At 44.1% G+C, this 12,460-nt stretch overlaps 1 protein-coding gene across 7 annotated transcripts in view; it reads left to right on the top strand.

The window, feature by feature from the left end:
* RGS7 (regulator of G protein signaling 7) overlaps positions 1 to 2,510 on the top strand; it is a 204,811-nt gene extending 202,301 nt beyond the window's left edge. For all 7 annotated transcript variants that reach the window (XM_056852416.1, XM_056852423.1, XM_056852422.1 and 4 more), the window contains one exon: positions 1,830 to 2,510. In XM_056852416.1, coding sequence (XP_056708394.1) covers positions 1,830 to 1,880 — 51 coding nt within the window. In that variant the 3' untranslated portion in view covers positions 1,881 to 2,510. The remainder of the gene's footprint in view (positions 1 to 1,829) is intronic.
* Positions 2,511 to 12,460: the final 9,950 nt, after the last annotated feature.

Here is a 12,460-nt window from a genome sequence, read left to right as displayed (position 1 = left end):
GAAAAGGCAAAGCAGTTGAGGAAAATATCTGAAGAATTCCCAATCAAATAATTTCGTTTAAAATATCTAGTTTTAAAACACTAAAGGTAAAAAAAGGTAAAGGTCCCCTGTGCAAGCACCAGGTCATTCTTGACCCCTGGGGTGACGTCACATCCCAACGTTTACTAGGCAGACTATGTTGACGGGGTGGTTTGCCAGTGCCTTCCCCAGTCATCTTCCCTTTACTCCCAGCAAGCTGGGTACTCATTTGACTGACCTCGAAAGGATGGAAGGCTGAGTTGACCTTGAGCTGGCTACGTGAAACCAACTTCTGTCGGGATCAAACTCAGATCGTGAGCAGAGCTTGGGACTGCAGTACTGCAGCTTACCACTCTGCGCCACTGGGCTCTTTAAAACACTGCAGGCTGATAATCTAAGTCCCTATCACATTTTGCGCTTTTTAAACAATAAACAAATCATTGCTGCACATCATGCTCAGATCTACATGCTGCTTTGCATTAGGATTAACCTGTGTGGTGCACAATAACTGCATTTACGGTAAAAGTGTTGTTTGAAGTTTATCACATATTGGCTTTTGCCATGATTGACAGTTTAATGCAAGCAGCAACCATGAACGGAGAGTAAAGGTAGTCTGTGATGAACTTGTAACCATGGAAATTTGATATCCATGCATGGTTATAATACATGGATATGATAAATGCTGAGTGTTGAAGCTAACACCTAACATTGGCTGGACTATTTTGCAAACAAGAGCATATTAGCAGTAGACTCACATGAATACGGTATGCCATATTCATTATTTTTTACTTTATAAAGTTAACTTCACAGTCTTCAAAATGAAAACAACAACAAATACAAAAATTTCATTTCATCAGTGGGACAGATTTTGGCAGTGAAATTCCCATGGTGGTTGCTGTCTCCCGGTGACTGCCAATAAAAGTTATACAATTAGATCCACATTTTGGTTGAGAGATACAAATGGTCTACTGGAGTTCAAGTGACTGTAGTATTGAAAAGACTTTGAAATCCAAGCTGTTGATTTCAAACGTGTACATTGTGTGGCACTTTAAACTGAAAGCCAGACTCCTGTCATCACTGAACTTGGATTTGTTTAGAGTGGCAAATCACTGTTCCATACATGCCTAGCCGTTCACACGATTTCTTTGCACTGTTTACCATGCGAATGATATTAACAAAAATGAAGATTACAAGCAACTTTTTGTGTGAGCTGACTCCACTGAAAATCTTGCATTTGAGGTGATAGGTAAAGATAAAGTTAGTCCCCTGTACAAGCTCCGGGTCATTCTTGACCCATGGGGTGACGTCACATCCCGACGTTTACTAGGCAGACTTTGTTTACGGGGTGGTTTGCCAGTGCCTTCCCCAGTCATCTTCCCTTTACCCCCAGCACGTTGGGTACTCATTTGACCGACCTCGGAAGGATGGAAGGCTGAGTCAACCTTGAGCCGGCTACCTGAAACCGACTTCCGTCGGGATCGAACTCAGGTAGTGAGCAGAGCTTGGACTGCAGTACTGCAGCTTACCACTCTGCTCCACAGGGGTGATAGGAAAGTTTAATCTGTGGTATCATATCAGCGATGGTCCATTCACATATGCATGTCATTTCTTAGCAGTGTTGTCAACCACAAATAAAATGGTCACGTCTGAAGCTAGACCGAGAGCAGACTTCCCGGGTTGAATGTACCGATGTGCAAAATGTTTGCCTGTGCCTGCCGAACGCTAGGTGCTTGGCATTGAAGTGGGTTTCCAGTGATCATGCCTCTATCTTCTGTTTTCTTTTGTTTGTTTGTTTTTTATCTTTTCCTTAGGGGAAATCGCTCGCCTCAAAGAGATTAACCAGTCTAGTGCAGTCCTACTAAAAGGATCACCTTGTAGCACGGAAGCAGACTCAGATCATTATACATACTTTGTAGCTCACTAATTGCCTGAAAAATCAGAGGACGGTAGAACGAGATGTTGCATGAGCAAGGACCTGACTTGTTTTCTTTTGTGTATATCAAAGGCATTGCAGACGCCAAGGGACTCGCTAACCTTTCGATGCCTCCATTTTGAAAACTCTCTGCTCACTTTCGCCTTCATATCAAGCTGGATCTGTGTCTTTATTTTCCGCAAGCTCCAGTACAGTGAAAAAAAAAAAAAGCTTCCGTCAGGCACAGTTTATTTACAGTACTGTCAGTCACAAACTGGAAGATGTGTAAAAAAAAAAAATGAATATATTCATAAATATACCTACTACGGCATCACAGCTACTGCACAATAAATTAGCACAGAAGGTTTCATCTCACAGATGTGTCCACATTGAGAAAGAAAGCCGGTGTCTTTGTCTGTTGTCTGTACATTCTATGTTAATGTTTCTTGCATTTATTTTTATACCATATTTTAAAAAAAGAACACCTTTTACTCCAAATGTATTAAAGTTGATCCTTTCTCTGTAAATTTGTGTATGTTTATATTGTTGTTTTATCTTTCATTAAAATATGCAGAATCTCTTCCCTTTGAGAAGGCTATGCTTTTTTTTAATAAACATTTTTATTTTTCAAACAAGTAAAACAAAACATACAAGCATGCAAACGTACAAACATACACATCAGATTCTTACATTATACTGGAACTTACTTCTAATGAGGAGGGGCAGGGGCTCAGTGAAAGAGCATCTGCTTGGCATTTAGAAGGTCCCGGGTTCAATCCCTGGCATCTCCAGTTGAAAGGGACCAGGCAAGTAGGTGAAGTGACCTCTTCCTGAGACCCTGGAGAGCCGCTGCCAGTCTGAGTAGACAATCCTGACTTTGATGGACCAAGGGTCTGATTCAGTAGAAGGCAGCCTCATGTGTTCATGTGTACTTTATAACTTCTATTCTAATAAACCTTCTTTGAATTATAATATTAAGCTGCTTCGATTTTTATATTCCATTATTTTTATTAGTTAATAGCTATATAGTCAAGAAATACTTTCCATTTCCCATAAAAATCAGAGGTTGATGTATTATCCACAAAATATGTTAACTTAGCCATAGTTGCATATGCTGCCACTTTATCTGTCCATTTAGTTACATCTGGGTAGTCTTCTGCTTTCCACTTTCTTGCATACTTCACCCTTGCCCCTGTCACCATATACTAAATTTACTTTATCTGGTAAAACATTTAACAACATCCTTTTTGGATCTAAGATAAAATTGATTTTCAATATTATTTGCATTTCAAGAAGGCTGTGTTTCTTTTTGTGACAGCCGTAGCAAACTGTTTTTTAACGGTGCAGGCTGAATGAGTGGGCAACAACATGGCAAATGAGGTTCTGTGAGTATGTGTAAGGTGAGGCCAAACTCCCCCCCCCCCTTTAAATGCATGTTGATGGGATAGTGACTGAGCAGGAAGAAGATCTTGGGGTCATGGTGGGCAGCTCAAAGAAAATCTGTACTCAGTGTGCTACAGTGCTACAGGCATATTTCATGCTAAGGAGGGAAAGCTGAAGATGTGGGGGGCTAAAGGTAGCTGGCTTATGGGTGGGAATGAGAGAAGTACACATAAAAAGAGGCGAGGCTGTAAGGGCTTTCAGGGAAGGGAATAGGGTTGCCAACCTCCAAGTACTAGCTGAAGATCTCCTGCTATTACAACTGATCTCCAGCTGATAGAGATCAGTTCACCTGGAGAAAATAGCCGCTTTGGCAATTGGACTCTATGGCATTGAAGTCCCTCTCCTCCCCAAACCCCGCCCTCCTCAGGCTCTGCCCCAAAAACCTCCTGCTGGCGGCGAAGAGGGACCTGGCAACCCTAGAAGGGAAAGACTGAAATATTGGGGAGAGAAAAATGAGTTGCCCCCTCCGACACTTTAACCATTAGACCACACTGGCTCTCTAGGGGGCAGCTACTACCAAAAAATGCCCATCCATTGTGGTGGTGAGGACTAGAATTGAGTTTCAATGCAAGTATAAGAAAACTGTTACCGCACTAGGTATTTCCAGCAATGTATTAAGAGTTTGAAAATGTTATAAAAAATACTGTTCGCACTTTGTTTGGCCCCTTTAGCTGTGAAGATGTCTTCCAATCATTTTTTAGCCGTGGCATCCAAAAACCCTTTTAAAGCGATGTTTTTTTATAACATTTCCAAACTCTTGATACATCGCTGGGAATACCTAGTGCGGTAACAGCCAGAATTTCCACTTTCTTTCAGATGCTTTTTTTTTTAGTGCACCAGCAAAGCAGTGATGATTCAAAAGGTACCCCCAGTATCAATATTGCAATGGTGCTTGGGGTTGACCTCTTAGATCATGCATTCACTTTTGTTAAATCTTGTGATAACGTTTGTTATTCTGGTCAAAGACTGCCATAAATTTTATATATAGATCATGCATTGTAACCACTTGGGTGGCAAGATTCTTGGTCTAGCATTGGCTAAAGGGTAAGACTGGTCACAAGGACTGGTAATGTGTTATGTATATATTTGTACAGACTAATTGGTCTTGTTACTTAAGGGCTGGGAGGAGCAGTCTTTTTTGAGCCCGGCCGCTGTCTCATAGGGGATGTCTTTTTGGTAATTCCTCCCAAATGGTCTTATAAGTGAAATGTTTTTCTTGCCTAAGTCTGGGTCTCTTAAGTCCTGCTGGATAGACTTCAGAGGTTTGCAGTTAACAATAGTATGTGACAATTTCCAGATGTTCAAACAATCAAAGCACTCTGAAATTCTAAAGGAAAATGCTAGCAAATATGGACTGATTGGTCGTCTGGGAGGTTAAGCAGGGGCGCACTGGAAGGTTTTGTACCATTCTAGAAAAATGTTTAGTGTCAGGAACAGCTAAACGACACAGCCCATGCCCAACCTCCTAATTTTAGCTTTGTCTTTTACAGTAGTTGGCTGTACAAATATGTGACCCAATCCTTAATGTTTGCTCAGAAATCAGTCCCAGTGAGTTCAACAAAGGTTGCTCCCAAATATGTGTGTGTGTTAACATGTCTTAAAAAGGTAAAGGCAGTCCCCTGTGCAAGCACCGGGTCATTCCTGACCCATGGGGTGATGTCACATCCCGACGTTTACTAGGCAGACTACGTTTACGGGGTGGTTTGCCATTGCCTTCCCCAGTCGTCTACACTTTACCCCCAGCAGTAAGCTGGGTCCTCATTTCACCAATCTCAGAAGGATGGAAGGCTGAGTCAACCTTGAGCTGGCTACCTGAAACCAACTTCCGTTGGGATTGAACTCAGGTCATGAGCAGAACTTTTGACTGCAGTACTGCAGCCTACCACTCTGCACCACAGAGTTTGGTTAACTTGTCTTAGAGCATGTTAAAATGCATTTCACAAAAGACCACAATAGGTGTAGATGAGTACAGTAGCACCTTAAAGACTAACAAATTTCTGGCAGGGTATGAGCTTTTGTGAATCACAGCTCACTTCTTCAGATACCTGAAGAAGTGAGCTGCGACTCAAGAAAGCTCATACCCTACCAGAATTTTTGTTAGTCTTTAAGATGCTACTGACTCTTGCTTTTTTCTACTGCCACAGACAGACTAACACAGCTACCCATCATGATCTATCAAAACAGGTGTGTGCATGAGTGAAAATAACAAGTGTAAGAACATATAGAACTAATATCAGATGAGGCTTCCTGCTGTATGTGAGAGGGAGAGCAATCAACGCATCTACTCAGAAGTAAGTCCCACTTTATTCTATGGAACTTCTCCTCAGAAAGTGTTCTTATTGTTTTAAACCGGTGCTTTTTACTGTGTGATGTGGAGGGAAACATTCTTCGGCATCGCCTGCATTCTGATTTTCCAGTATGATGAGCACTTATTAGTCTAGGTAACCAAGCACCTAACCTTTAGGGCAACACTATTCCCAGTGCAGTAAATGCAAAGTTTCCAAAGTTTCTGATGATTGCTTGAATGGTCTAGGCTGGGAATTCTTTGTGTGTGTGTGTGTGTGTGTGTGTATATATATATTTGTGCATTTTGTTCTATTTGTACTTTTGTATATTTCACATTTTTCACATAGTCACTTTATTATATATTTATATCATATTGTTTTTTGTGTGCTGTTTTTGGTTGCACCACCTGGAGGCTGGCAACCCTACAGACAACTAAAGCTCAGATGGCAGTTCTTTTTATAGAGGGACCTTTAGCATTGCCTGTTCAGTAAAGGATTTGGGGTTTTGATTCTCCCGTTTAGCCATACTTGCCAAAGTCCAGAAGAACAGCCAATTGTTGCTTGTACATTCAAATCCTCGCGGAGCTAAATTGACGCAGAAAATAACTTTCATGATCAAAGAAGAGCGTAACAGTGGTAAAATAACTGGCGGCGTGCTCTTCCGGCAGCTGGCACGATCCTTTTTCTTCATCGTGTGCGTCTGCCATACATGCACATTGTCTGTCATGAGATCGCGAGTCTGCAATGTGTATTGCTCGTGTTAGTGGTGGGTTCCATCTAAAGGCTCTCTGTGTGGCAACTGAGGGTGCTAAACTGCAACGCTGAGGGAAGGGGTGGGGCTTTGTGCCTTGCAGATGGCCTCCCACTCTGAGCTCTTGGTGTATCAGAGACTCGTTGCCACCACAAATGAATGTCCTTCCTTGGGTCTCGTGCACTAGCCGGTGGCATGGCTGACTCACACATGAACACCTGAAGCCGCCTTATACTGAATCAGACCCTCGGTCCATCGAAGTCTACTCAGAATGGTAGCTGCTCTCCAGGGTCTCGGGCAGAGGCCTTTCACATCGCCTGCCTCTCTTAACACTATTCAGCTTTCCCTTTTGCTCTCTGGTCCTTTCCCTGCCTCTTGTTCGACCTGTCCCCTTATTTTAACAGCAGTTAGCAGCGTTTCAGGTACCGCTGGATTCAGCCCCAAGAAGACCAGGTCCTTGATGCCACTCTGGTGTTCACTGGTGGCTCTCCCCTCTTCCACCTCTAGGTTTTTGATGGGGAATGCGATCTGTGGACGTGTAGAAGGTGCCGTTTTAATCAACCTCTTCTTTTTCTGGTCCTAACATTTCAATTTCTCTCACACTATTTAGTCGTTTATTCTTTTTCCCCCTTATTAATTTTTTTACCCTGCTTTTCTCCCCAGTGGGAATCCAAAGTGACTTACAACATTGTTCTCCCCTCTTTTGCTGTATCTTCACAACCACAACTCTGTGAGATAGGTTAGGGTGAGCATAAGCAGCTGGCCCATGGTCACCCAGCCAGCTTCCATGGCAAAGTGGGGATTGAAACCCGGATCTCCCAGATCCTATCCGGGCGCCATAATCACTACACCACAGTGGCTATCTTGTTTTTGTTTTTTTTGCCACTTACATCACTATTTTTTCTCTTTCACTTCCCAGAATCGTGTAGTGGTTAAGAGCGGTGGTTTGGAGTGGTGAACTCTGATCTGGTTTAATTCCCCACTCCTCCACATGAGAAGCGGATGCTAATCTGGTGAACCGGGTTGGTTTTCCCACTCCTATACATGAAGCCAGCTGGATGGCTTTGGGCTAGTCACAGCTCTCTTAGAGCTCTCTCAGCCCCACCTACCTCACAGGGGGTCTGATGTGGGGAGGGGGAGGGAAGGTGATTGTAAGCCGGTTTGATACTTCCTTAAGTGGTAGAGAAAGTTGGCATATAAAAACCAACTCTTCTTCTTCTTCTTACTCATATATTTTCTCACTTTCCGTAGACGGCAATGCTCCTAACTGCTAGTCAAGTGCTTCTCTCCCTAGATATCTTTAAATTCTTGTCACTCCATCTTTTTCTCTTTTTTTAAATAGAAATGCAATATCTTCTAGAATGACTCACTGGTGGAATTATCACAGTTTTAATTGTAAACAACTCTTCAGCAAAATATATCATAATGGGACGCCCAATGAACGGTCTGGATCTCATTTCATTTCATCTGTATTCATCAGCTTGGGGCAGTTGAAATAAAAAGCACGATCCAAGGAGTGTTTTCAGCAGTCTATTTATGACATTCACATACGTCTTTATACAGTCAACGGTTCCAAAACCAGAGGGCATATTTGTCATGATACTGGCAAAAAAGGGAACTTCTCCCTCTTTTTGTGACCAGGGAGCAAACAGCCCATTTATGTGCTGAATCAAAGGCAGCGCTTCATTCGCCTCAGGGTTCCTCTCCGTTTCATCTCGAAGGCTTATTTCATCCTCTGCCCAGGTCGAGCCACCACTGTGAGACGACTGGGCTGCAAACGCTGTACCATCCTCAAACCTGTGCGCCGATTAGTAAGTCAGTCCTACTGTGAGTAAAGCTGTATGTTCACTGCTCAGAGCAAAGTCATCATAATGACTCTTCCTATGAAATCTTGAAAGCTGGTTTTGAAAGATATGAGATGCTGCAGAAGGTCCCCTTGAAGAAAGGTCCGCCATCTCGAAGAGAGGCAGAGAAAACGTTACAGTCATCTGGAGGTAAAGACAGTCAGAGTGGAAAAATGTTTTGCATGGAAATATGGCTGCCCAGAGGGTTTAAGAGGCCTGGAGCAAGTGTCACACTGGGGGCCCAGGGATTCTGAACCCACAGGAACACATCAAGCTGCCTTAGGCAAGATGCTGCTGCAGTCATCTTGTTTGTGGGCTTCCTAGAGGCTCCTGGTTGGCCACTGTGTGAACAGACTGCTGGATGTGATGGGCCTTGGTCTGATCCAGCATGGCTTTTCTGATGTTCTTATGCCTTACTCCAAGTATGATCCTTGGTCTATCAAGGTGAGTCTCATCACCTCCTACCTGATCCTTTTAAATGGTGGTGCCAGTGATTGAACCTGAGGCCTTCTGCATGCAAAGTAGATGCTCTGTCACTGAGCCAGGGCCCCTTCCATCACATGAGTGTACAAAGATGGGGAGCACATGTGAGAATTGTTGTGTGTGCAGTGCTTCCTTGTCCAAGCAAGCTTTCCCTGAGTTATAATTCAAACTCCCAGGGATGAATGTGAAATTGCAGATGGCTTGATTTCTGTTCTAATCTCGGAAGCTGCTCCATATTTGCCAGTTCTCTTTCATACTCTTGGCATGAGACAGAAAACAGGTGTGGGCTGTGAACATTTGGAGGAATCACATGGGAACTTGCAGCCCCAAAAGCCTCCCGCTGGTGGCAAAGAGGGACCTGGCAACTCTAGTTGCAAATGCTCTATGGAAACTAAAGGAGCTAACTCAAAAGAGCAAGAAATTAATGACAGAGGTCTTTTATGCATGGCTGTTTCACTCACCAACACCCCTGCGATGACTTCAGGTCTTTGTGTTGACTATGCATGCTGTTTCCTATCGTCAGAGGTCGCCTCGCTCTCCCCCTGTGTTTCCCCGCATTTTGCCAGCATTTTCAGAGACCTGTTTTATCTCAACTTTGAAAATGCGGGCAAAATTTGGGGAAACGCAGGGGGACCTCTGACAGTTGGAAATGGCATACATAGTCAACATAAAGGCCCAAAGTCATCGGAGGGGGTGACGGCCAGTGAAACAGCCATGCATAAAAGACCAAAGTTACAGAACCATCCTGTGATCCCACAATTCAGGCAGACCACTAATGTTGGGGTAATGCATGGCTTAAAATGGTTCCCGTGTTCTCCCAACACAGAAACAAAAGGAAAAATGAGTTTTTTTTTCAAGGCTCCCTTTTTCAAGGCTTCTGGACTCCCTCCCAGTGAGAGAGTCTCATCCTAAATATAGTTGGAGTAACTATAGAGATCAGTTCACCTGCAGAAACTGGCCATTTTGTCAATTGGACTCTATGACATTGAAGTCCCTCCCCTCCCAAACCCCGGCCTCCTCAGGCTCCACCCCAAAAACCTCCCTCCGGTGGCAAAGAGGAACCTGGCAACCCTACTAATCTCCAAATATGACATAGTGGTCAGACAGGTTCTTAAGGGAGTAAGCGGTCCTTCAGCTATGTTGGTCCCAAACCATATAGGGCTTTGAAGGTCAAGACCAACACCTTGAATTGTGCCTGGAAACAAATTGGGAGTCAGTGTAGATGGGCCACAACTGGAATGATATAGTCCCTACGGCCCACTACAGTCAACATCCTGGCTGCAGCATTCTGTACCAATCGAAGTTTCCAAACACTTCTCGAGGGCAGCCCCATATAGACTTCTGACTATGTAGCACTTCACAAACAATTTGAAAATTCCAAAACAAGTATCCCAAACAACTGGACAAACTGGTACCCTGGTACCATCTGACCATGGTGCACTGCTAACATAGAGTCCCATTTGGAATGGATGCGGGAGATGGGTCTTCTGGGTCTTCTGAATATCTCCTCCCAGTTGCAAAGGCCTTCTGGCAAAACTTTTCTCTCTGATCAGCGTCTTCCCACAAGTCTTTTGATTCTTGTTTTCTGGCCATCTCACTAGTCAGGAAGGATTACTCCCTTAAGGACTGACCTCATACTACTTGGAGGCCTTTCCCTGTGGTAACTACCACAGCAAATTACTTTCCATGACACATTGCCTGAGATCCCAGGTTCAATCTGTCATCTCCAGCTACAAGATCTCATAAGAACCTAAGAAGACCCCTTCTGGATCAGAGCAGGAATCCATCTAATCCAGTATCCTGTTTCACACAGCAGCCAACCAGTTGCCATGGACAGCCAATAAATACAGCACAGAGACCAAGGCCTTTCCTGATGCTGCTTTCTAGCACTGGTATTCAGAGATTTGCTGCCTCTGAATATTGGGGGTTCGCTGTAGTCTCTTAGTATATGTTGGGAAAGGTCTAACTCTGCCTGAGAGCTGCTCTCTGCCAGCCATAGTAGACAATATTGAACTAGATTGAAAGAAAACGCACTTTGCACATGGTCAGTAGAATTTTCCTTTATTATAATGTTCCAGGACTGAACTCTGGCAAGGAAAACCAGTATAGGGTAGATCCCAGATGAGCTCAGGCTCAAATTAAGCCTTATACTCATTGGAGATAAACTATTGAGTGTTTGGTCACACATTCTGATATAGTGGTAACTATATCAGCTGACAAATATAAATTTTAGTCAGGAATAAACAAAGGACATCGCTCTGATTGTACAGGGAAACAGATTAGAATCGATTATGTATGTGAGAGCCAGTGTGGTATAGCGCGGGTTACAGCGTCAGATTAGGATCTGGGAGACCAAAGTTTGGATTCCCCACTCTGCTATGGAAGCTTGCTGGGTGACTTTGGGCCAGTTACAGCCCATTCCTGAAAATACGGCGTGCGGAGTCGGTGGGGAAGAGGTGCAACGATGCCTCTTCCTAAGCCGAATCGCGCACACCATTAAACAAAAAAACAAAACTGTATAGCGGCTTTTTTTGTTGTTGTTTAACTGGGGCTTTTCGCCCCATTGCAAACAGCAAGGCTGCGCCTGCAAAATAGCAGGCGCAGCAACGCCATTCTGACTGCTGGCGCAAGTGGCTGAAAGGGGGTAGGAAGCTGCCTAACCGGCGGCTCCTCCCCCAGACCCGGCCCCGGCCCACTTCCCTGCACCAACCCGGCCTCTCTACGCCATTGCCAGTGCCATGGCTTGGGCGCCGGCGGAGCCACCCTCCCCACCTGCATAAGTGCGTGTAATCTCGTGATTACACACATGCTGGCGGCGGGGTCAGGCCGCCTCCTAAGAGGTTTCCCCCCCCCAGGAATGGGCTGTTAGTCTGTCTCAGCTTAACCTACCTCACAGGGATGTTGTTGCGAGGATACAATGGAGGAGAGGAGAGTAACGTAAGCAGCTTTGGGTTCCCGTTGGGGAGGAAAGGGGGGTATAAATGAAGTAAAGAATAAATAAACCTGTGTATGGAACAAATCTGCAAGATTTTGAAGTTTCCCTTTGAAGTTTCATTCTGCGAAAGCCAAAAATTGCTACTCCAGGCACTTGGAAGCAGACCAACCCAGCAGAGGGCAGCATTGAGTTGTTTTACTGAATAAGGCGCAGGTGCCCAATATTTTTGGAAAGAATGCTAATAAGACAAAAAAATGTCTTTGAGATGTGTACAGTCTTTTTGTTCTTTCACACACGCGCATTCCTCATTAGAAATGGATTGTCGCATGAAAACAGGGCAGACATAAAGCTACAGCCATGAAGAAATGATATAGTTAAATCGTAGAAAGATCAGGTTTGTGGGGAATGTTCCTTTACCAAACAGCCACATCACCTCCTCTGTCTTTTAGAAAGCCAGCTGAGGCTTTTTAAGACTCTTGCCATTTTAAGTGTATTTGAATGTTTTTATAGCCTTGGGGGGGGGGCTTTTTGACTTAAAAGACAGGTTAAAAATAACATGATCCGTCAGTATAATCAAAACCAATAAATATGTCCCAAGGGGAGTCCTGATTGGGAAAGCAATGGCACCATGACCTATGAAGAACTCTGCTAGGGTTTCATCTGTGAATGTTAAATAGCTGCTGAATAATATAGTTTTCAACACCACTTCATCGGCATAATTGGCTCCACATGACTCTCTGGGGACCAGTGAGCTGACAGCTCCGGCCCGCAGTGCCCCAGAGTTATTGC

Source organism: Euleptes europaea, chromosome 7 (assembly GCF_029931775.1).
Source record: "Euleptes europaea isolate rEulEur1 chromosome 7, rEulEur1.hap1, whole genome shotgun sequence".
NCBI classification, from domain to species: domain Eukaryota; kingdom Metazoa; phylum Chordata; class Lepidosauria; order Squamata; family Sphaerodactylidae; genus Euleptes; species Euleptes europaea.
This window is presented reverse-complemented; position numbering and strand designations above follow the sequence as displayed.